The sequence below is a fragment of the Catharus ustulatus genome, chromosome 3, assembly GCF_009819885.2.
Source record: "Catharus ustulatus isolate bCatUst1 chromosome 3, bCatUst1.pri.v2, whole genome shotgun sequence".
In the NCBI taxonomy this organism is placed as follows: Eukaryota; Metazoa; Chordata; class Aves; order Passeriformes; family Turdidae; genus Catharus; species Catharus ustulatus.
Window position 1 is genome coordinate 118441361 of NC_046223.1, and position 25903 is coordinate 118467263.

Sequence of the window (25903 nt, forward strand, 5' to 3'; positions counted from 1 at the left end):
TTCCTGGGAGCCCAGTGAGCCCTTACAGGAGGTGAAATTAGCAGGCAGGGATCCAGCTCCTGCTCTGACTGCCCCAAGAACCACACAGGAGGAGTTTCCATCTCCCATTTCTGGCTCCTTGAGTCATGCCAATCCTTTGCTTGATGGCAGTGTTTGGTTCCATTCTCTTTTCCAGATCATGGAATCGTGGAATAATGAAGTTTAGAAAGGACCTTTAAGGTCATCAAGTCCAGCCATCCACCAGCAGCACCAAAGCACATCCCCAAGTGCCACATCCCCGGTTTTGAGCGCTTCCAGGCTCCTTGGCACGCTTGTTCCAACCCTTCTGGGGATGAAATGATTCCCAATATCCCATCTGAACCACTCCTGGCACAGCTTGAGGCTGTTCCCTGTTATCTTGCCATTTATTCCTTGGGAGGAGAGGCCAACACCCACAATCTCTGCTTTTCCCCACCTTGGGAAGACGCAGGTGGTCGCTCACCTTTGGCTGTGTCCTCTCTGTGTCTTTCTGATTAAAACCCAGGCTGTGCCATTTTGAGGGGCTTTTTAGCCACTCCAGGAAATATTTCACCTCATCCCATCCCAGGGAGTTGCACATTGTCCCTGGAGCTGTGAGGGATGGCTGTGCCCGAGGATGATGCAGTTTTGAGCGGCTGCAGCAGCTAAAAGCTGAAATCATCTTCCAAACAATGACTCAACCACCATTAAAAGTTGTGTAAAGTCATAAAATCAGCTTGGCCAGGGCCTTAAAGCTCATCTGCTTCCAGCCCCAGCCTTGGAGGAGGAGCTGTGGGCACCTTGGAGCTACAGCAGGGAGCAGGAGCAGCTGGGGCAGCGGCACCACGAGTTCCTGGAGCTGCTGCAGCAAACCCAGGAGTGTTTTTGTGGGGAAAACGAGGATTTGTCGCATTTTTCACTTTTTTTGAGCTTTGTAGGTGAGGGACTTGCTTTGGCAAGGGATCAAGATGAGCTGGAGCAAAGCGTCTCCACTGACAGTTCCGGCTGATGACTGCTTTTTATTAGCTCTCTTTATAATTTTATGGATACAATTTCTTCGTTTCCTCAAAGCAGCAATCAAGCTGTTTTCCTTCCTCGAGCTAAATGTTTTCTCTCACGGAGTCAGATGGGGACGAGCTCCAGCTCACTGAAGAGGTGGAGAAAGAAACTAAAAAGCAAAGGGCCGGGCTGGACACTTTGTTTGTGCAGCAGCACTTTTAGGACATTGAGTTTGTGGTGTTTTTCCCTCAGGAACAACTGAGAAGTGGTTGTTCCTAAGAAAATGCAGCTTTCCTTAGGCCGCAGTGAGTCGATATCTGAGTTGAAATTGGAGTTGGGTTTTTTTCAGAGTCTGTGTCAGTCTCACCCAGCAAGAAAAAAAACTCAAATTTCAAGGCGGATTTAATAAAAGAGGCTGTCGTGTCGTTTCTTCCGTAATTTTAGATGTAAGGATTTTTTTTTTTCTTTTTTTCTTCCTGCATCCTTTGTTAGCCCACGCCTGCAACTCAGTATTGACTATTCCCTGGGAAACTTGTCTTTATAGTTATGACCTAATGGTTGATTGTATTGATTTGGCAACCGGCGGCGGAACGGTTTTTTCTTTCAAGTTTTTCCTGAAGTAATTGCACGGCAAGGATGAGAAAAACCAAGGACAAATCTTGGGCATCTCCTCATGGAAGTTTTCCACCAGGCTTTGTTTACCTGGCTGAGAGTGCTCAGGTGAAGAGCTGGCAAAGCTGAGAGAAAGGAGACCAAAATGAAATATTGACTAAATGCTGCCCAAACCTCCTGCTTGTCACACCCTGAAAGGAGCTGCTTAAAGCAAAGAGACATTTGTGAGTGTTTATCCTGGATTACTGCACAGAAATCACTCCTTGGATTGCTCCTCCCTGACAGTGGAGATGCCCTGGCACAGTTTTCCCAGAGAAGTTGTGGCTGCCTCATCGCTAAAAGTGTTCCAGGCCAGGTTGGATTGGGGTTTGGAGCAACCTGGGGTAGTGGAAGGTGTCCCTGCACGTGGCAGGGGCAAGATGATCTTTAAGGTCCTTTCCAACCCAAACCTCTCTGTGATTGTGTGATTCTGTGAAATCCCCAGATTGCTCCTGAGAAACGCATTTGGTTCTTTCTGAAACACCAGGGCTCTGAACATCTCCAATTTTCTCTCTTTGTGCTTTCCTTCTGCACCACGAGCCAGAAAACTGGTTTGGAAAATCATCCAGGTTGGGGTTGTTATCCCTCACAAAGGAGATTTTTCCCAGTTGAGCGTGGGTTTGGTAGCCTGGCACAGCTGGTTTGTAAAATTACTTTTACAAAGAAATTGGTTTAGCAGTGCGTGGGACAGGGGTGGGTGCTGGGCTTGGCAGGTGCTGGTTGGACTTGAAGGCTTTTCCAAGCTTAATAAATTCCTAATTCTGTGATTCTGGATTGGGGAGGAGCCCCAGGTTGGCACAGGAAACCTCACCCTTGCCTGTAGGAGGCCCAGATCTCTCAAACTTCTGTCCTCTGAACCATTCCTTCCCTTTTTTGTAGCTTTGTCTCACCTTCCAGGACAGCTTTTGTGGCTTCTCCTCTTTGGGTGTCGTTGCCAAGTGCTGTTGGTGGGAATTAAAGGAGATGTGCAATCTGTGGGAGCATCCTGGGAGCAAGGACAGGAGCTTTGGGATGTCTGGTTGAAACCATCCCTTGGTTCCATCCATGATCCCTTTGTCCTGGCTGCAGGAAACCCGAGCTGGGATGATCAGTGGTGTGCTAGATTTCCCGTATCTAAGATGAATTGTTGACTTTTTTTACTGACATTTGTGCATTAATCTGAGATTGAAACTCTCTGTCTCGTGGTGAAACAAAGTGTGAGCCCTCCTCACCTGATAAATTGAATATGGGACGTTTTACAAGAGCTTTGTGTATTTTCCTCTCCCAGACATATTGCAAAATGTGTTTTGCTGATGTGTTGGGCCTCGGTTGTATTTATCAGGACAAGATTTTATTTTCTTTAGCTGCTGAAACCCCAAAGCACCTCCCTCTTCACGTAGATTGAGTACAGAGAGGTTCTTGTTTCCACAGAGCTTGTTCCCATGTGTGGCAGATGAATTCCTGCCCTCTGGCTACAAGAAATGCTTTCAACAACACATTTGGGTTGTAGCTTTCTCTGGAGCATTTGACAAATCTCTGTAACTTTGCCTGGATTTCTAAAAACCCTTCACTGGATTGTGGGGGTAAGAGTGGAGGTTTTTTGTGTAGAAATTACAGGAAGATTTTAAGAGATGGATTAAATGATCAATTAACACAGCAGAGGGAGATCATTAGTGGTGTCCCTGTGCTGGAGCAGGTTGCTTTGACCTGAAAAACAATTTAGATATAAAGCATTGTTCATAAAAAAGATTTTTCCTGTTTTTACTACAGAGCAACAACCTCCAGGTTGGCTGATGTCACTCAGGAATGAGATTTAAAGTTTAGTTGATAACTGTGAGAAACACAGCCCTGGTGCTTGGTATTAGTTAAAAAACCAGCTCAGTGTGAGGAATTACAGTGATGGGAATAGAGAGAAAACTGGGAAATGGTGTCATGGAGCCGTCTCGTTCACAGCTTGAACCTTGCTCATTTCTTCACTTCAGAAATCAGGGAGGAGGAAAATGATGCTGTGGAAGCAGGGAAAAGATATCTGAGAGAGATGTAATAGAGATTTATGAGGTCCTGAGTGGCACAGAGAAGAGGAAGGAAGGATAAACGTTGATTTTTCTTTGACACAACAAGAACTGGTGGATGTAATGGGAATTAAATCCAGAGGAATAATTTCCTTGGGCAGGCCGTGGTTGGGCTGAGAGTGACCAAACACAATCTGAGGTGATCCTGAAGACCCCACAACCACTAAAAACATCAGAGAGTCCAATTCCAGACTCAGGTCTCCCTAAATTTCAGTGTGAGGAATCCGAGACCTCGTGTTGCTGCTGCTCTGCTGGGAAAAAACGTGAAGCCGTAATTTCCAGACTGTAATTTGGCTCTGCTCACTGGGAAAAGCAGAGAGCTCACATAAGGGAGGAGGAGATAAGCTCTGCCTCGCCTCAATTAGCGTTGTTTGGGTTTTTTTTTTTCCTCTCTAAACATTTATTTTTTATGGAGGCGGGTAAAAAAAAAGAGATTGCAACTCTGCTCCTGTTCCAGCCACGCATTTTCCTTGTTGGAAATATTTCACTCCAGCATATGTTAATTCATCCTGGTGTTTACAGTTACAGCTGCCTAATAATTTGTTGCTGAAAAAAAAAAAAAAAAGTTCTCTGAATTGCTGTTGCCGTGAACTTGATGGATGGGAGCACAGAAAACACCGCAGGCTCGAAAAACCCAGCAGTGTGAGAAGGTCTTGTCAGGGTTTTTTCTGTTCCATGTCCTTTTTTTTTTTTTTTTTGTTTTGCTTCCTGAGCTAAGACACAGCTTTCAGGACCTGCTTGGATGTCTGTGAGAGCAGGCAGTGATTATGGCTTTTGGGATAATTACGCATTTATCAGCCCAGCATGGCAGGAGCCGAGCGCGGCTCCGGCCCGCTTGTCAGGAGTGGCAGGATCCCTCCAGACCTTGCCCAGAGGTCCTTGATGGAAGCTGTGAGGGAAATAAAAATAAACCAAAAGCACTCTTCCCTCTCCTGCAGCCGCCATTCCTGCTCCTCGTTACAGCCAGGCGGTTAATTAGTCCATGCAAACAATCCTGCTTGGATTAGGCCTGAAGTGTCTCTTAACTGAGCCACTTGTGCTCGTGCTGTGCCATTTTATCACTGGGGTTTGGGGTTGGCAGAGCCATTCCTTGGGGTTGTGGTAAAAATATTAAGAGAGACAAGAAAATAGGTGTGTTTTATGGGTTAAAATGTGGTAAAAACATTGAGAAAGAGAAGGAAACTGGTGTGGTTTAGAGTTTTTACCTCAGGATGGATTAGGCCTGAAGTGTGTCTGAACTGAGGCAGTTCTGCTCGTGTTTCTCCTTTTTTCAGAGGGATTTTGGGTGGCAGAACCATTTTCTTGGGGTTAAAATGTGGTGAAAATATTGAGAAAGAGAAGTAAACTGGTGTGGTTTAGATTTTTTACCTCAGAAATGATTAGGCCTGAAGTGTCTCTGAACTGAGCCACTTGTGCTCGTGCTGTGCCATTTTATCACTGGGTTTTTGGGTTGGCAGAGCCATTCCTTGGGGTTGTGGTAAAAGTATTAAGAAAGACAGGAAAATAGGTGTGTTTTATGGGTTAAAATGTGGTAAAAACGTTGAGAAAGAGAAGGAAACTGGTGTGGTTTAGGAGTTTATCTCAGGATGGATTAGGCCTGAAGTGTGTCTGAACTGAGCCACTTCTGCTGATGCTGTGCCATTTTTTCACAGGGTTTTTGGGTGGCAGAATCATTTTCTTGGGGTTAAAGTGTCATAAAAACATTAAGGAAGAGAAGAAGACAGGTGTGGTTTAGAGGTTTTACCTCAGAAATGATTAGGCCTGAAGTTGTCTGAATGGAGCCAGTTCTGCTCGTGTTTTTCCTTTTTTCAGAGGGTTTTGGGTTGGCAGAGCCATTTCTTGGGGTTGTGGTAAAAATATTAAGAAAGACAAGAAAATAGGTGTGTTTTATGGGTTAAAATGTGGTAAAAACATTGAGAAAGAGAAGGAAACTGGTGTGGTTTAGGAGTTTACCTCAGGATGGATTAGGCCTGAAGTGTGTCTGAACTGAGGCAGTTCTGCTCATGTTTTTCCTTTTTTCAGAGGGTTTTTGGGTGGCAGAACCATTTTCTTGGGGTTAAAATGTGGTGAAAATATTGAGAAAGAGAAGTAAACTGGTGTGGTTTAGATTTTTTACCTCAGAAATGATTAGGCCTGAAGTGTCTCTGAACTGAACCACTTGTGCTTGTGCTGTGCCATTTTATCACAGGGTTTTTGGGTGGCAGAGCCATTCTTTGTGGTTGTGGTAAAAATATTGTGAAAGAGAAAAGTGTGGTATGTTTTGTGGGTTAAAATGTGGTAAAAACATTGAGAAAAAAGGAAATGATTGTGCTTTAGGATTTTTACCTCAGAAATTGTTAGGCCTGAAGTGTCTGAACTGAACCGCTTCTGCTCATGTTTTGCCTTTTTTCAGAGGGTTTTTGGGTTGGCAGAGCCATTTCTTGGGGTTGTGGTAAAAATATTAAGAAAGACAAGAAAATAGGTGTTTTATGGGTTAAAATGTGGTAAAAACGTTGAGAAAGAGAAGGAAACTGGTGTGGTTTAGAGTTTTTACCTCAGGATGGATTAGGCCTAAAGTGTGTCTGAACTGAGACAGTTCTGCTCATGTTTTTTCCTTTTTTCAGAGGGTTTTGGGTGGCAGAACCATTTTCTTGGGGTTAAAATGTGGTGAAAATATTGAGAAAGAGAAGTAAACTGGTGTGGTTTAGATTTTTTACCTCAGAAATGATTAGGCCTGAAGTGTCTCTGAACTGAGCCACTTGTGCTCGTGCTGTGCCATTTTATCACTGGGTTTTTGGGTTGGCAGAGCCATTTCTTGGGGTTGTGGTAAAAATATTGTGAAAGAGAAAAGTGTGGTATGTTTTGTGGGTTAAAATGTGGTAAAAACATTGAGAAAAAAGGAAATGATTGTGCTTTAGGATTTTTACCTCAGAAATTGTTAGGCCTGAAGTGTCTGAACTGAACCGCTTCTGCTCATGTTTTGCCTTTTTTCAGAGGGTTTTTGGGTTGGCAGAGCCATTTCTTGGGGTTGTGGTAAAAATATTAAGAAAGACAAGAAAATAGGTGTGTTTTATGGGTTAAAATGTGGTAAAAACATTGAGAAAGAGAAGGAAACTGGTGTGGTTTAGAGTTTTTACCTCAGGATGGATTAGGCCTAAAGTGTGTCTGAACTGAGGCAGTTCTGCTCGTGTTTTTCCTTTTTTCAGAGGGCTTTTGTGGCAGAGCCATTTTTTTGGGGTTAAAATGTGGTGAAAATATTGAGAAAGAAAAGTAAACTGGTGTGGTTTAGATTTTTTACCTCAGAAATGATTAGGCCTGAAGTATCTCTGAACTGAGCCACTTGTGCTCGTGCTGTGCCATTTTATCACAGGGGTTTTGGGTGGCAGAGCCATTCTTTGTGGTTGTGGTAAAAATATTGTGAAAGAGAAAAGTATGGTATGTTTTGTGGGTTAAAATGTGATAAAAACATTGAGAAAGAGAAGTAAATGATTGTGCTTTAGGATTTTTACCTCAGAAATTGTTAGGCCTGAAGTGTCTGAACTGAACCGCTTCTGCTCGTGTTTTGCCTTTTTTCAGAGGGTTTTTGGGTGGCAGAGCCATTTCTTGGGGTTGTGGTAAAAATATTAAGAAACACAAGAAAATAGGTGTGTTTTGTGAGTTAAAATGTGGTAAAAACCTAGAGAAAGAGAAGGAAACTGGTGTGGTTTATATTTTTTACCTCAGAATGGATTAGGCCTGAAGTGTGTTCGAACTGAAGCAGTTCTGCTCGTGTTTTTCCTTTTTTCAGAGGGTTTTTGGGTGGCTGAGCCATTTTCTTGGGGTTAAAATGTGGTGAAAACATTGAGAAAGAGAAGGAAACTTGTGTGGTTTAGGGGTTTTACCTCAGAAATTATTAGGCCTGAAGTGGCTCAGAATGGATTTGGCTTGATGTATCTTTTAATTGAGCTACTTTTGCTTGTGCTTTGCTTTTTTTCGGGGGATTTTTGGGTGGTAGAGCCATTTTTTTGTGGTAAAAATGTGGCAAAAATACTGAGAAAGAGAAGGAAACAGTGTGGTTTAGGGTTTTTACCCCAGAATTGATTAGGCTTGAAGTATCTTTTGACTGCACCACTTGTGCTTGTGCTCTGTCATTTTTTCAGAGGGTTTTGGGTGGCAGAGCCATTTCTTAGGGTAAAAATATTGTGAAAGAGAAAAGAATGTGTTTGTTTTGTGGGTTAGAATGTGATAAAAATATTGAGATAAAAGGAAATTATTGTGCTTTAGGGTTTTTACCTCAGAAATGATTTGGCCTGAAGTATCTTTTAACTGAGCTACTTCTGCTCCTGCTGTGCCTTCTTGGGAGTGGTTTCAGGTTGAAAAGCCATTCCTTGGGTTTGTGGTAAAATTATTCAGAAAGAGGAGAAAATGGGTGTGTTTTGTGGATTGAAATGTGATAAAAAAGTATTGAGAGAAAGAGAAGGAAACTCAGTGTTTTAGGTTTTTTACCTCAGAATGGATTTGGCCTGAGGTATGTGTTAACTGAGCCACTTCTGCTTGTGCTGTTGCATTTTTTCAGAGCGATTTTGAGTGCTTGTGGTTGTGGTAAAAATATTGAGGAAGATCAGAAAACAGGTGTTTTTAGGGTTTTTACCTCAGCTAGGATCCCCTTGTGGATTTTGAAGCAAGTGACACAGCAGGAGGGAGCGGAGTTATCTGTTGAAGGCATCTAATGGAAAAAAAAAAGTTGTTCTCCCTTATCTTTTAGCAAGCACAGATACTGTTACCTTATCAAAATTGGAAAATGGTGTTTCACTCAATAAATGGGTGTATTTTTAGCAACTTTTTTCAGGGTTTGCAAGCTTGAACCTTGGGAAGCTGATGCTGCTAAGAAACCAAAGCTCTCCGTGGTAGTCTTGGTGCTGGTGATAAAGAAAGCACTGAAACGTTGTAATAAAAATGTTGTAATAAAAAGGGAGCAGCATAAAGTCAAATAATTGGCATTTGAGCTTTCAGAAATGTCTGCTCTGGGCAATCATCAAACCTGCAGTTTTGAAACACGTCAGCTGAGTAAGATGCCACCTGCTTTGTCAGAATATTCCCTGATTCTGGGTTAATTCCCAGGGAACTGTGGGTGCTGAATGAATTTTTGCTGGCTGTGTTTCACAGACTGCTCTGTGATAAAGCAGAGTTGTTAAAGATCAAGATCAAGGAGATAATTGAAGTAATGGGGGAGGATGTGGTACATGAGATCCCTCTGGGTTATAGTGACAGTTTCCTCCTCAGAAACCTGTGGGGTGGATTTTGGACTTAATTCTTCAAATGTGGATGTCCCTGAGCATTGTCACTGTGTGACACCCAGGCCTGTGCTGCTACAGCTCAAAGGCACCAGAGGGGGTTAATTTATAATCTGTTAAATCTGTTTGAGGTGCTGCATGTTCTCAAATCTTTGCTCTTCCCCGAGTTAACACCAGGAACTTTCCTAACCCAGGTTGCTGGATTAAAATTCTTAATTTTTCTCACCCAACCCTCCAAACATTCCAATCTTTCCACAAGACTCTGAGGGTCTTTTCTGAGGACACTTCTGTCCTCCAAGAAGGACATGGAGGGGCTGAAGTGTGTCCAGGGAAGGGTTTGGAGCAGCAGGAGCTGGGAAGGAGGCTCAGCCTGGAGAAAAAGAAGCTCCAGAAGGAATTTTCCTCTCTGGAATTGCCTGACAGGAGGGGACAGCCAGGTGGGATTGGGATTTCTCCTAGGGAATAGGGACAGGATGAGAGGAAAGAACCTCAAGCTGCACCAGGTTCAGGTTGGATATTGGGAACAATTCCTGCCTGGAATGTCCTGCAGCCAAATTTTTGGGGTGGGTGAGTTGGTTTAGATGCTTCTTTCCTCAACATTTTCTGGTGATCACTTCCCTTTTAAGCCTCTTCTTGCAGCTTCTGCTGCTTGCTGCACCTCTCCCTGCTCTTTGGTTTCTTTTTTATTTTTCCTTTTTCTGTTCTGTGCTTCTCCAAAAGGAGTAAACCAAAAAGGTGTGACATTAACTCTGCCAAAGTCAGAGTTCTCCGCGCTCCTCCGGCGCCGCCTGGCTCCCGGCCATGCCCGTCCTGGCTGGGGATTTTGGAAGCTGCCCCAGCTCTGGCTGTAAATAATTGAGTCTTTGATCTTCAGGTCTCTCAGCTGACGAGGCTTTTGTCAGGAGAGCAGAGTTTAATGGAGAGGCTTTGTTAAGGGAGCTGCTCCGTGCCAGAGCTGCGCTGGTTTTTCTCTGAGGGAGAAAGTGTTGCAGACCCCGTGTCTGCTGCAGGAGTAGCTGCCTTTTACATCTAAAAAAATGAGTTTATTTAAGAGGCAGGCTCTGATCTGGAGGTCTGTGTAATGCAGCAGCGTTCTCCACAAATTCGCTCAAAAGATTCGCCGGTGATTAAAATTAATTTCCTCACCTTTATTTCTCCCTATTTCAGACAGTTCTGTAATCACTGACTTCACAAAATCTGTCTGCACAAATCTTCTAAGGCTTCTGTGGATCTTCATTTGCATGACTTAGCAGCTGCCTCATTTGCATAATGAACCTCTGTGGTCAGCCTATTATTAAAATTGCCCCTCTCTCATCTCGTGCTGTTCTCTTGTCTTGATTCCTGATTATTCCTCGCATGATGGGGGGGATCCTCAGCAGTGCTGTGCCACAAATACCAAATAATTCTGTGTTCCAGGGAAAGAGGGGAAATATTCCAAGGGGTTTGTTGGTGCTTCAGGAGATAAAATTCATCTCCTGTGGAGCCAGCCTGGGAGAGCTGGGAATGTTGACATGGAGAGGGATACAGGGAATCCTTGGAGCCCCTTCCCAAGCCTAAAGGGGCTCCAGGAAAGGCAGAATTTGGGAAAAAGGCTGGAGGGGCAGGAGCCAGGGAATGGCTTCCCAATGGGAAAGGGGAGATTGGGATAGGATTTGGGAAGGGATTCCTGGCTGGGCTGGAATTCCCAGAGAATCCCTGGATCCCTGGCAGTGTCCAAGGGTAGGTTTGGATCACCCTGGGATCGTGGGCAGTGTCCCAGGGTTGGTATTGAAGGTCCATGGATCCCGTCCCAAACCATTCCAGGATTCTGGGATCCAGGGCACTCAGGATCCATCCCAAGGAATTTTGATGGAATTCAGGGATGGAAAAGGGAAGGGAGACCCTGCCTGGAGTCCTGAATTCCCAGGGAAACCCCTGGATCCCAAAATTCGTTCCCAGAGAGGAGTTGGGATGGGGCTGGATCCAATCCCAGGCTGGGAGAGCTGGGAATGTGTAGCTGGAGCAGGGAAGGATCCAGGGAATCCTGGGAGCCTTTTCCAAGGGAAAACAGAGCTGGAGAGGGACAGGACACAGGGAATGGCTTCCCACTGGGAAAGGAGAGCTTGGGATGGGATTTGAGAAGGAATTCCCAGAGAATCCCTGGGTCCCTGGCAGTGCCCAAGGAAGGTTTTGAGCAATCTGGGATAGCAGGAGGGGTCAGGGTTGGATTGGGATGGGATTGAAGGTCCAGGAATCCCATCCAAACTATTCCAGCATTCCATGGTCACCAGCTCCAATCTCTCAGGTTTTTCTCTCTCCAATCAGGAAAGTTCAATCAGTGATTCTCCAAAGGTCTTGATCCTGAAATCCTTCCCTTCAGGGCTCTCCATATCCCCTTCCCAGATTTTCCTGCTTGGAAAAAGGCAATTCCCTCCTCCTGGAACCCCAGAATTCCTGCAGGATGCGTGGCTGGAGCTCTGTTGTTTTTAAACATCCAGTGCTGGCAAATCCATTATCACCACAAACCCCCTGGATCCTGAGCTCTCAGGGATGGGCAGAAATTGGGAATATCCCAAAAAATCTGCAGGAGATTTGACCCAGAGCAAATGTTTGACATCCAAAAAGATCCCAGGACAGCATTTCACCCTTTCCTTGGATTTCCAAAGCAGAAAATGATTGTCATTGACCCCGATGGTTTCTAATGGGATTCTGCTGTTTCTGCCCCCGGGCTTGTGTTTCAAATTGTGTTCAAATCCTCATTTCTCAGGGCTGGCAGCAGCCATCCATCCATCCATCCATCCCTCCATCCATCCTGGAGCTGGGAGATCAAGGATAAATCCACACTGCAACAGGATGGAAAAAAACGTCCGGCGGGTTTTTCTAGGAACGGGACAGGATTCTATTCTGAGCAGCACCGAAATCTCTGGAAAAAAAAAAATAAAAATTCAGGTTGAAGTCAGAGGATCATGAGCTTTCTGTATGATTCAGCAGCCAAATTACCCCTGACTGCATAAATAGTGGGAAATTGGATGGGAATAGGCAAATCATGTCCCAGCTGGATGCAGTTGTGGCTTTTTTTGGTAGCAAAAGGCCCCAAAAAGCTGGAGGAAAGCTGAGAATAGGGGTGGGGATGATGCAAGAATTCCAATTTGAGAGCAGGGACATGGGATGGGAACAGGGTGAGCTTTAAGGGCCCTTCCAGCCCCAAACCATCCTGGGATTTTGGGGATGATCAGTGGACAGGAGACAAAACTCCTTGGGTCTGACTCTGATTCCTCATTGGCAGCACAACCTGAAATTCAGGAGATTCCTGGAAGGAATTTTGCTGGATTCTTGTCCCATCCAGAGAGATGGAGAGGGACAAGGGGGGAATGAATTCCCACTGGGAAAGGGGAGATTTGGGTGGGATATGGGGAAGGAATTCCTCCCTGTGAGGGTGGGAGGCCCTGGAATGGAATTCTCAGGGAATTTGGGGCTGCCTCATCCCTGCAAGTCTCCAAGTCCAGCTGGGATAGTGGAAAGTGTCTGAAATGATCTTTTTAATCTCCCTTCCAACCCAAACCATTCTGGAATTTTGAGATTCAACAGCTTTTCCCACTGATGAAGGTGTTATTCCCAAGCACACATCAGTTTTAAATTTTTTTTTTCCTCTACTGACTGGAGAACACCTGGCTTGGATCTGCTTTAAACTAAGAGATCCAATTTGGTTAAAAAAAAAAAAAAACCTTAAACCCCTGCCTGTTCCATATTTAAATCCATATTTAGGAGATGTTCCCTGCTTTTCCAAGCTCCCCCAGCTCTGTTTTACAGCTCACCCCCCACCACTGGAAAATGTGGAAATTGAATATAAAACAGCACCAGATCTGTTTAAAAAAAAAAAAATAAAATATCAAATGTAATTTAGTTGTATAATGCAGCTTTGTGCTGGGTAATAATACCCAGTTCAGCTTTTATGGGCACTCTGTGATAATTCCCTGCAGAAAATGGCAGGTTATGTAAATCCACTAAAGCTTTTAATTCATGTCCACTTCTGATATTTCTTGTGTTTGGCTTCTAAACCAATAAAATCCCTGCCTTTGGTGTCAGCTTTTGAATGAGATAGACTTTCCTTTTGCAAATAGGAGAGAACCTTGAATATCCAAATGAACCTTTTCAGTTTGGGAGCGGAGAAAAGACACCAAAAAAAAATCAAATTTCTCTTTCTTTCTTCTGCAAATGACAATGATTTAATTATTTTTACCTCCCCTCTGTATTTCTATATTTTTACCCTGATTTTAGGTGTTGATAGGAGCGAGTACCTTTGTCCCAAGTTATCTGAAGATTTTTTTTTTTCCCCCCTAATTTCGCTCCAATTTCTCTCTTAATTTTTGCAAATCACGTCTCCCAAAGTGGGTGTTTGGGAGTCTGCTGTTAATGAATCACACTTTGGCAGTGTTTTCCCTGACGTGATAAACAATTGGTGCTGTTGGGCTGTCAGATTAGTGAGCCACAAACTTGGAAATGTTTCACGTAGTTTTTATTGTTATTTTTTTTTCCAATTTTTCTTTTGACAGCCCGTACCCCAAATATCTTTATGTAGATATTTGAACAGTTTGAAGGGAGTTAATATTTTTTTAATGAGTCTGAGCCCACTTGGGGAATTTGTCTTGTTGGTTTTTTTTTGGAGGTTTGAAGGATTTTGATCTGGTTTGGTTTTTTCTTTTTTTTTTTGGAGGGGGAAATTGTGTTCCATGCTACTCTGAGAGCTTTATTTCCATTCAGAAATTTCCAGCAACTGGATGATGAATCTTTACAGACTCCTAATAAAGAGCTGAACTTAGTCATCCTTTCAATTTGAGCGTGCAGGTGTGGGAATAACATCCCTCACTTCCTCAAGGTGTCCCCTTTTCCGCCATAATTTCCTATTAACACCCAAAAATCATCATTTTGGGGCCATTAAAGAGACTGATGTCCCCTGAAACATCCTGGTTTGGGACTTAGCCAGCTTCTCTCTGCAGTTCAGAAAGAAATTTCCTCTCTTCCTGCTGTAAATTTGTGCTCAAGGTTCAGGAAAAACTCTCTGGGGAATCGATTCCCCTGTGGAAAGGAATTTTCTCCTCGCTGGCGCTGGTGGGGATCGATGATTTCCTTTTGTGAACTTCAGTTTGGATTCTTTTTTTTTTTTTCCTTTTTTTCTTTCTCTCACAGGTCAGTGAGTTCCCATTTGTCATCAGGAGTGGGGTTTTTTACCAGCTGGAGTAATTAGTCTTTGTTAGATCTCCGGTGAGAAAGGGCACAAAAGGAGGAAAAAGTCGTAACAACGGATTTTGGTTTTGTTGGATTCCTTCGGCTCCCAGAGGGACTGTGTGGGATTTTTCATGGATATCCTTGTGAATCCCCTGCAGCAGCTCTTTGTGACCCAAAACAACCCCCAGACTGTATTAATGACAACCCCAATTAATTAATACAACCCAGATTGCATTAATGTGCATTTTCGTGCATCGTTTCACCCGCGCGGCGCCAAAACACCGCAGGAATTTCACCTTTTCAGCCTCAAAAACCCTCACCTGGAGGATGCCAGGAACTCTTCCCTGTGGGAGCCCTGAAACCTGGGAATTTTGAATTTTCTGTGCTTTCTGGCACTGCTTTTGGCTTGAGGCCTTGGAGAAAACTTCCAAAATTAGAATCACCGGTGTGTAGTCCGGGTAGAAGTGTTGACGGGTTTGGAATTTGGGGTTTTAGGATATAGTAACAGGTATGGACAAGATGGAGGTTCTGGGGTGTTGGCTCTTCTTCCTTCTTCCTCTTGATTTCAGGTTTTTGGTTGGATGGAAAATGCTGCACTGCAGGTCACAGATGTTTGGTCAAAAAATCAAATTTCTCTTTCTTTCTTCCGCAAACGATTGTGATTTCATTATTTTTACCTCCCCTCTGTATTTCTGTATTTCTACCCCGATTTTAGGTGTTGATAGGAGCGGGTATCCTCTGTCCCAAGTTATCTGAAGACTTTTTTCCCCCCTAATTTCGCTCCAATTTCTCTTTCAATTTTTGCAAATCACGTCTCCCAAAGTGGGTGTTTGGGAGTTAAACCTTGTGGGGAACAGCTGAGGGAGCTGGGGATGTTCAACCTGGAGAAAAGGAAACTCAGAAGTGACTTTATCACTGTCCACAACTCCCTGAAAGGTGGCTTTGGTCAGGTGGGGTTGGTATCAAGCTAAGGGAGATAGAGGTTGGATATTAAGAATTTTAATTAAATTAAGAGTGCTAAAGTACTGGAATGATCTGCCTGGAGAGGTGCTGGATCACATCCCTGGATGTGTTTAAAAAAAATGGTACCATGGTCTAGTTGAGGTTTTAGGGCTGGGCTGGACTTGATCTTGGAGGTCTCTTCCTGTGCCAGCACCACCTCATGAGTGCTTTGTCTCAGTTTTATCTGAGAGCCAGGATTAACAAAAACACGATTGAAACAATTTTTCTTGTGTTTGGGCTTGGATGTTTATTAAATCTTATCAGAAAGTACAAAGGGTTCAGCAGCACTTCCAGCTACCTGCTAGGAGTGAGGAAAATGGAGCAAAATCCAGCTGCTACAAGGTCTTTTAAAGCTGAACAGCCCCATGGAGAACTAACACCTGTATTATTTATACTTTTGACCCAATAACTCGATTCCCATGACCCTTAGTGTGACACTGGCTGACCAACCAGAAACTGCTGCCTGAAATCATGAAGAAGAAGAAAGAAAAAGAAAGATGAGCAAAAAAGGAGACACCACCCAAAAATCTCCATCTTGTCCCACACCTATTACTATATTAAAAAACCCTCAGATTTAAAACCCTTCACCATGTGAAATCACACACTTCTAATTCACTACACAGCCATGACTTTAACTCCATCACTCAAATTTGGAGCCTTCTCCAAGACTTTAGGTCAAAAGCAGTGTTCTTCAGGGGGTCAGTACCTGAGAGCACAGAAATCTCAAAAACCCCAGATTTCTGGGATCCAACATCTTCCAGCCTAGTTATTCTGTGAATTCTGTGAAAAGTGCTGTAGAGCTCACTGTGCTGTAGATAAGGATTAATCAACAGCTCACACAGGATCACCACATATTAGTGTTTATCTTCTTTTTCACCACATCTTAGTGTTTATCTTCTTTCTCACCATATATTAGTGTTTATCTTCTTTTTCACCACTTATTAGTGGCTATCTTCTTTTTTCCTCTGTCATCAGTCAGAGTGGGGATTGAAGCATGAGAGACTTGATCCCATCCACATCTTGCCTAGAGAAAGGCTGGGCTGACTCAAGTTTGGTCTGTTCTGTGCATTCCAATTTCATTGTCCAACCAATCCCTTCAGCACCTGGCTCACCTGATAACCTGATCAGCTCCTTCTCTTCATCTCCTTTTCCATGCTGTGACTCCTGTGGGCATCACTCCCTGAGCCCACCTAGAACCCAGAACTGAAGGATTTTAACCAGGTGTCCTGGTTTGGAGGACAGGTGTCTGCTGAGAAAGGCAGGAGCTTCTCTTTGAAATGGAGAACGGAAACCCCTTCCCTCCAAATTATTATAATTTTGAAATCAAGGGGCTCTCAGGCAAAGATATGGGAATTAGGAATAACAGTTCTTTACTAGGGAAATTAAAATAGAAATACAGCACTACAAAGAAACAAACCCCAAACCCTGACACAGTCAGAGTACAACCTGACACCCGTCAGGCAGGGTGTTGGCAGCAGTCCCATTCCATGGTGGCTGCATCCTCCTGCAGTGACAGATGTGGCTCAGTTGGAGCAGTGCTCCTGTACAAGGTGCAGTTTCCAGTGATGATTTGGAAAGGTTTGGTTTTCCTCTGGGATCCAGTGGAAAAAGGCTGCTTTGGTGTTCCAAATCTCAGTTTTTATCTTGGTAAGAAATGTTGGGCTCTTCCCCCTGGCTGGAGCAACTCCCAATGGGATGCAGTAATTTTATCAGTGCCACAGTGGGACTCAATGGCCATGAGCAGAAAATGACTGGCTGGAGGAAGGATGGGCTGTGAAAAGATAAAGAACAATGCCCTGCCTGGTTTCAATGGATGCCCATTAGCAGAATATCTCCCATGGAGATCAGGATCACTGCCCCACCTGGTTTAACAGATCCTGACAGAATCCAGACTTTTATCACACCCTGCATTCCAACCCAAGACACAGGGCTGGTTTTTTGGTGCAGGTACTCGGAGAGGAGCCTGACCAAGTGCGTGGGGATCACCATCGAGACGCGGCCGGATTACTGCCTGCGGCCCCACCTCAGCTCCATGCTGTCCTACGGCTGCACCCGCCTGGAGATCGGCGTGCAGAGCGTCTACGAGGACGTGGCCAGGGACACCAACAGGTCAGGGGGGACACAGGGCTGGGAGGGACAGCTGGGTGGGTGGGAGGGACCTCAAATCCCAGCCCCTTTCCTGTCCCAGCCTCATATTCCCACTGCTTCTCTGGGAATTCCAGCCCAGACAGGAATTCCTTTCCAAGCTGAGTTGGGATTTTTCCTGGAATTTGGAGAGGAGATTTTCCCTGTGCAATTCCCTCCAGTGCTTGATCCATGTGCTGGGATTCATGGAGCTTCAATCCCATCCCATTCCAACCCCAACACCTCCCAAAATCCCAGGGTGCTCCAACATTTCCTTGGAGATTCTCTGGGAATTCCAGCCCAGCCAGGAATTCCTTCCCAAGATCCCCTTTCCCAGCTGAGTTGGGATTTTTCCTGGAATTTGGAGAGGAGCAAATCCCACATTTCCCTCAGGTGCTTCATCCCTGTGCTGGGAAAAGGAAGGGAAGGATTTGGGTGGGAATTTTTCCCTCCCCTCCTTCAGGGACCTCAAAGCTCCTCCTGTTCCAACCCCTCCCATGGACATGGATTTTTTTTGCTATTCCAAACTTGCTGGAAAAGCAATTCCTGCACCCTGGGGTTCCATTTTCTCTGGTGGCTTCCCAGCCCATGGAATCCTGGAATTGCAGACTGGTTTGGGTGGGAAGGGCCCTTCAATCCCATCCCAATCCAACCCTGACCCCTCCTGCTATCCCAGATTGCTCAAAACTTTCCTTGGGCACTGCCAGGGATCCAGGGATTCTCTGGGAATTCCTTCTCAAATCCCATCCCAAGCTCTTCTTTCCTATTGGGAATTCCCTTCCCTGTGTCCTGCCCCTCCTGTTGTCCATCTCTCTTTTTTTTTTAATGTATCTATTCATTCCCTTTTATGCACTTTTAAAAAATTATTAATTTTTTTCCCTGTGTTTTAATATATCCATTATTATTTTAATGTCTCCATTCTTCTCCTATATTGTCCACCTCTTTATTTTAAAATATATATTCATTCTTTCCACCTCTTTTCCTAATGACACCAAAATAAATTCAATTTTGGGAGGTAGAACTTTGCCCAGGGAGATCCTGCAGTTCCTCATAAATCACAATTTACAAATCTGTGTAATTTTTGGGGTGTTTTCCACCTTTTTTCCATCCTCCTTTTTGGGACAGGAGAGGTGACACTGGCCAGGAATGAGAAATTCCCCAAAGTCATTCCAGGCATAGAGAACCCTTAGGGATTGAAAAAATGCATTTCCAGGAGGAAATATAATTAATTCCTTGTCATTTTGGCTCAAATAAATGTTCTGCTCTGTAGGAAAATGTGAGATTTTTTTTGCACCCCACCCCCCCAAGCAAACCAATCTCTATTTATTTATTTATTTCAAACCTGATCATTCTGAGATTTTTATTTTAAACCATTTTTTTCTTTGTTTTTCCACTTCTGGCATTCTCTCTTCCAATCCCACATTCCTGTGACCTCCCAGGAATTTTTAATACCCACAATCACAGGTGATGGCTGCATGGGCAAAGCACATTTTGGTGAATTCCCATCTCAAAGATGAAAACCTTTGGGCATTTCCTTCTCAGCCTTTCCAAGGAAGAATCCCAAAGGAATTGGGATCTGGATCCAAGAAAATCCCCCAAAAATTCAAGCTGGTTTCCTCCAGAGGGAAAGATCCACACAAGGAATTAATCTGAATTATTACAACTCTCAATTTAACAATTAATTCCTCATCAGCTCTTAAACTCCTTTTTTTTGTTTGTTTATTTTTTTTTCCCACCCAAAATTCAATTTTTAAAGGCTCTTCCAGATCTCTTTGTGGAATTCCTTAAAGGCTCCTCAACTTCTCCCAAGTTTTGGAGCACTGACTTGAAATCCACTTTGAGAAAAAAAAAACCAAACAACAAAAAAAAAGTTGATTCAAGTTGTTGAAACGACCTCATTTTGCTTTTCTGCTTTGTGTGGGGGTTGTGTTTTGGGCTGGAAACTTTTTAATATTTCGCTGGTAGCAAAATGTCAGATTACAACCAATTAGGGTAACTGTTTGGAAATTACTTTCTATTATGTTCCATAAGTCATTAGTGAGGTTTCTGAGTGCTTTCAGTGGCTGTGAGGCAGAAAAATATTCAAGAACAGAGCTAGGCATCAAATAATCAAGTTATTGATGCAGCTCCAATTCCACTTCTAATAAGAAAATAATTTTTATTTATGAAGCAAAGCTCCCATTTACTCCCCTCAGGCTACTCAAGGTCTTGAGTGATGCTGTCCTTGAACAGTCTGAGAAAAACACTGTAAAACTCCTGGAAAAAATGGTGAATAAAGCTGGGTTTGATCCTGTGGCAGAGAGGGAGGAAAAAAGATGCTAAAAACAAAAATAAAAATAATGGGGAGCAGCTGGTTTGGTTTCTGGGAGGGTGAGAATTCAGGGGATGCCCAAAGGGAGTTGGATTTATTTTTTTTTTTTTAAATCCAGAGGGATTTGGAGGAGGGAAACAAAAAAAAAATTAATAAATCACCTGCAGAGTGTCAGGAATTCCAGGATGGAAGTGCCCCAGGAATGTCTGGAGGTGAAAGGAAAAATGAATTTTCTGCAGAAATTTGACTTTTTTTGGGCTCCAAATCCCCCCAGATCCAGTGAGAGTGGAAGAGCATGGAATCCTCCTGGAATTTCACATTTCTGCAGAAGGAATTTTTGGGTGACTTTGAGCTTTGGCTGCTTTTCCTTGTTCCCATCCCTTCTCCTTTTCCTGCACCAAATTTCCAAACTGGATCCCAAATCTCCTCTCTGAGTCTGGAAAACCCTCCTTTCCCTGCAGAATCAACAATTTCAACACTCACCAAACCCCACCTGGGCTCAGTTTTTCCTCCCAGGGGGACAATCCCAATTAAACGCGTTAAAAACGGATTTTCCTGATTTTTTTCCCCCTTTTTTTCCCAGGGGTCACACTGTGAAAGCTGTGTGTGAATCTTTCCACCTGGCCAAGGATGCTGGCTTTAAAGTGGTGGCCCACATGATGCCAGACTTGCCCAACATGGGGCTGGAGAGGGACATGGACCAGTTTTATGTAAGTATTCCTTAAAAAAAACCAAAAAGAACCCAACAAAAACCAGCAATTTCTTTTTTTTTTTTTTTTTTTAACCCATGGAAAACTTTTTTTACTCAATTACCAAATTTGTTTCTAAAGGACAAACGATTTTAAACTCTTTGTTGGTTTTTTTTTAATATTTTTTAAGAAGATAAAAAAAAAGATATTTGTTGAACTACTTCATCCAGAAAATGATATCCCTGTCTCATGCAAGCCTGAGTCACTCAGCTCCCTGTGGAAAACAGCTCTTCCCATATTTACTGGGGCTCCTGCTTTTTTCCAAGGTGGTTTTCCCTGTTGGATTTAGAGTAGGACACAATTCCAAGCTCCAAATATCCTCTCTGGAAGGTAATTAATTGCAAAATTAGAGTGTGTGTGTGTGCTGTAAAGCGTTTTGGCTCCGAGCTGTTTCAATTACTTTGTCAATGATGGAGAAGGAAATATGAAATTATTCCTGGAGAAAATTGGAATGGGAGGAATAAAGAGCAAATGGTGAGCAGTGCAATGATTTAATCACTTTGGGAGATTTTTCAGGTTTGGGTTTTTTTTATTTTTGTATTTTTTTTCTCAGTCAGAATTGGGTGTTTCTTTTTTTGAAGCAGTGCAGGAATTGGAGTCGTGACAGAGGAAGCCCAGGGGGATTCCTGGGGGAGGTTGAGCTGGGTGCTGTCTGGCACTGAAAAATATCAGAGTAATGAAAGATATTGATTAAAAATACAGGCAGGAAAGCAGAAAGGCACATCTGGAAAAAAAAAAAACAAGAAACCCCAACAAAACTGGAAAATGCAGCTGGAAGGGAACCCTGAACCCTGGGATAGGAACTTTCCTTGTGCAGAATTCCTGAAGTTTTTCCAAAATAAAAACCAAAGTGAGGGATTGGAAGTGATGAGCACAAAACTCCAAATTCCTGCTCCAGATTCTGCCCCTGGATGATTTTTTTACCATGTGAAGTGTGGGCATGACACTGAATTTTCATGGAATTGTTTGTGGTGCAGAACCTTGAATTCTTCCCCCAGTATCTCGTGGAATTCTGGGGGATTGGGCTGGAATTTGTGGTGGAAAAATGGGAATAATGACCAAAAAAAAAATGGAAAAGGCCAACCTGGGCAGGTTCAGACCAAAATCTGAGATGTTTGCAAAGTGGAAAACTGAGGAGGGAGGAATTGCTGCCAGTTTTTATGATTAATTTAATAATAATTTTAAAAAAAGGAAAATGGTCATTACCCCCTTCTCATCCTCATTAAATACTTTATAATTATTTTATTAAATATCCTTTTAAATGCCAGAGAATAAAATACCAAACCAAATTTGGTGAACATAACAGGAATAAATTCCTAAAATTCCTTCTTTCCCAAGGATTCAGCTGGAGAGTTTTCTGCCTTAAAATTTTATATCCTGGTTTTGAGTTGATAAAAAACCAATTTATTGATGTGCTGGGCTGTGTGAATGTTACTCCAGGCTGGGAAATATTGAAACATTTCTGCTGCATAAAATTAATGAGGAGGCAAACAGGAATCCTGGAGTGGTTTGGGTGGGATTCATGGACCTTCAATCCCATCCTGGCACAACTTTCCACCATCCCAAACTTTCCTTGGATGCTCCCAGGGATCCATTTTCCTCTTTGCCCAGGGAATTCCCTCCATTCCCAGTTTGGGATTGGATCCATCCCCATCCCAACTCCTCTCCATGAAGGAATTTCAGGATCCAGGAGTTTCCAGGAATTTGGGACTCCAGGAAGGGTCTCCCTCCCCTTTTCCATCCCTGAATTCCATAAAAACCCCTTGGGATGGATCCTGAGTGTCCTGGATCCCAGAATCCTGGAATGGTTTGGATGGGATTGAAGGTCCCTTCCCACCCAAGCCAGTCTGGAATTATGACACCCAAATTTCTTTCCTTGGACACTCCCAGGGATTCTCTGGGAATTCCAGCCCAGCCAGGAATTCCTTCCCAAATCCCATTCCCTCCATTCCCAGCTCTCCCAGCCTGGCATTGGATCCATCCCTAATTTGGGCAGGAATTTTAGGAATTCCCTGGGAATTTGGGACTCCAGGAAGGGTCTCCCTTCCTTTTCCCATCCCCAAATTCCATAAAAACCCCTCGGGATGGATCCTGAGCATCCTGGATCCCAGAATCCCACAATGGTTTGGGGTGGGATCCATGGATTTTAAATCCAACCTCACCATCCCAGGCTGCTCCATCCTTTCCTTGGGCACTCCCAGGGATTCTCAGGGAATTCCAGCCCAGCCAGGAATTCCATCCCAATCTCCCCTTTCCCATTTGAAGCCATTCCCTGTGTTTTCCCTCCATCCCTTTCCCAAATCCCAGCTCTCCTGGAGCCCCTTGGAGCTCTGAGCTCTCCCTGGATCCTTCCCTTTCCCCAATTTTTTTTTGGAACAACAAACCCCTGCCATCCCAGGGATCCCTGTGCCTCTCTGAGCTCCAGGTAACTCCAGACAAATCCAATTTTGTCTCTGTGAGCCCCAGCCCAGGACAAGGTCGGGCAGGAGGGGAGCTCTGAGCACTTCAGCTCCTGGTGGAACAATAAATCCAGAGTTTCTCCTGGGAAGGGAATAATGCTGAGCTTGGCCTCAAAAGCTGCTGGGTGCCTCTGCAGGGCAGGTAATTACAGCTCTGTCCCTTCTGACCTATTGATTGCCCAGCCTGGGGGGGCTCAGCAGCTGCTTTGAGTCACGATAATCTGAAATGCTGTGATAGATGAGGGTGAATCTGCTGTCTGGTTTATTTTTTATTATTATTATTTTTAAATTTTTTATTAAATTTTATTATTTTAATATTTTATTTTCTTATTATTTAATTATTTCCCTTTTTATTATTTTAATTTTATTATTTCATTATTTTATTTATTATTTTTATTACTTTATTATTTCATTATTTCATTATTTTCATTATTTTTTATGAATTTTATTTTATTATTTTATCATTTTATTTTTCGCTATTTTAATTAATTTTTATTTCATTATTTTATTATTTTTATTACTTTAATTTTAATTACTTTGCTATTTTATTATTTTATTATTTTATTATTTATTTTTTTATTATTTTTATTTCATTATTTTATTATTTTACTATTTTTTATTTTTATTATTTTATAATTTTATTACTTATTATTTTATTATTTTATTATTTCATTATTTTTATTATTTTATTATTCCATCTTTTATTATTTTATTATTTTAATTATTTCATTATTTTATTATTTTATTATTTTCTATTATTTTATTATTTTTTATTATTTTCTATTAATTTATTTAAATTTTAATTATTTAATTATTTTAATTATTTAATTATTTTAATTATTTTATTATTTCATTATTTTACTATTTTATTATTTTATTATTTTATTTTATTTTATTATTTTATTATGTTGTTTTTTCCTATTATTTTATTATGTTATAATTTTTATTATTTTATTATTTCATTATTTCATTATTTTATTATTTTCTATTATTTTATTAATTTTTATTCTTTTATTACATCATCTTTTATTATTTTATTATTTATTATTATTTCATTATTTCATCATTTTACAATTTTATTATTTATTTAATTATTTTTTATATTTTTTATTATTTTATTGTTTTTATTATTATTATTTTTATTATTTTTATTATTTTTAATTATTTTTGTTGTGGGTTCTGTCCCTGTGAGTTCCATCCCTGGAGTGCCAGCAAGCTGGGATCAGTGTGATGGGAATGGGATGAGCTTTAAAGTCCTTCCAAAATAATTCTGGGATTCTCCAATTCCATGATTTTTTCACAGAAAGTGCCTTTTTTTTCCCTGCCTGAACTGGGAAATTGCAGAGGCTACCAAAAAAAAAAGCAAAAAAAAATCCCAAACCCCCCAAAAAACCCTCAATGTGGAATTTCAGTTCCTGCAGTGGGGAAATTTCAGTTCCTCCATTGGAAAAATTCAGTTCCTAATAATGTTGAAGAATATTCACAATATTCCTGATATTCCCAGTAATTCTGAAGAATATCTATCCATCTGTTATATGTAATATTTATTTTATTTTATTTATCCATTATATAAATAACAGGTTTGTTCATGGAGGGAACATTGCTGTTATTTCCTTTTTATTTTCTTTTTTGATTTGGTTTATTGGTGCTCTTCCTTCTGTCTCTGAGCCCTCAGAGGTGAATAAATCCAGGGGGGGCGGAAAAAAGAGAAAAAAAGGGAAAAGAGGCAGAAAATTGGGAGTTGGAAATGTCACAGGATGCTGCCCTGAACCATCAGATTGACCTAAAAATTATTTTTAAAATATTAAAAATTTATTTTTAAATTATTTTTTCCCTGTGTGTGTCCATCTAAAGTGTGACATAAATCAAATTCTGATTCAGGATTCAGCTGAGGGGATTTTTTTCATTCCCATCTGCAGAGCTGCTCCTGCATTCTTTAAATAAACCAGAATCTGGATGAGTTCAGCCTGAAAATTCCTTCTCTTACTCATGGGGCAAGATGGGATTTTTATTTTTATTTTTTTCTATTTTATTTTTTTTTTCTGTAGGAATTGCAGAATAAGCAGTTCCCCAGAAATGAGCTGATTTTAGTGGCAGGGCTGATGCATCTGGGATGTGAGTGATGGAGAGACTGGGGGGGACAGGAGAGGGAATGAGGGGAAATGATCTGAGGGGAAGGGATAATCTGAAATTATCTGAAATTATCTGAAATTATCTGAGGAGAAGGGATAATCTGAAATGATCTGAAATTATCTGGGGAATGAATAATTTGAAGTAATCTGAAATAATCTGGGGGAAATGAATAATCAGGAATAATCTGAAATTATCTGAGGGAAATGAGGGGAAAAATATCTGAGGGGAATGAATAATCTGAAATAATCTGGGGCAGATGAATAATTGAAATAATCTGGGGAAAATTAATAATCTGAAATGATCTGGGGGAAATGGCCTGCGGGGAAGGGATAATCTGAAGTGATCTGAAATAATCTGGGGGAAATTAATAATCTGAAATTAACAGGGGGAAATGATCTGAGGGGAAGGGATAATCTGAAACTATCTGAGGAAAATAAATAAACTGAAATAATCTGGCGGAAAATGAATAATTTGAAATTATCTGAGGGGAAGGGATAATCAGAAATAATCTGGGGAAATGAATAATCTGAAATGATCCATCTGAAATTATATGAAATAATCTGAGGGGAAGTGGATAATCTGAAATTATCTGGGGAAAATTAATAATCTGAAATTATCTGAAATAATCTGGAAGAAAGGAATAATCTGAAATTAACTGAGGGGAAGTGAATAATCTGGAGTAATCTGGGGAAAATGAGGGGAAAATTATCTGAGGGAAAGGAAATAATCTGCAATGATCTGAAATAATCTGGGGAAAATTAATAATCTGAAATGATCTGGGGAAATGAACAATCTGAAATTATCTGAAATAATCTGGGGAGAATGAATAATCTGAAATTGTCTGGAGGAAAATGAATAATTTGAAATTATCTGAAATAATCTGGGAAAAATGAAGAATCTAAAATTATCTGGGGAAATGAATAATCTAAAATTATCTGGGGGAAAGGGAATAATCTGAAATATTCTGAAA

General features: G+C 41.9%; 1 protein-coding gene across 1 annotated transcript in view; it reads left to right on the forward strand.

The window, feature by feature from the left end:
• ELP3 (elongator acetyltransferase complex subunit 3) overlaps nt 1-25903 on the forward strand; it is a 73596-nt gene that overhangs the window by 17804 nt on the left and 29889 nt on the right. The window contains exons 8-9 of the mRNA XM_033056068.2: nt 17105-17266; nt 20176-20302. Coding sequence (XP_032911959.1) covers nt 17105-17266; nt 20176-20302 — 289 coding nt within the window. The remainder of the gene's footprint in view (nt 1-17104; nt 17267-20175; nt 20303-25903) is intronic.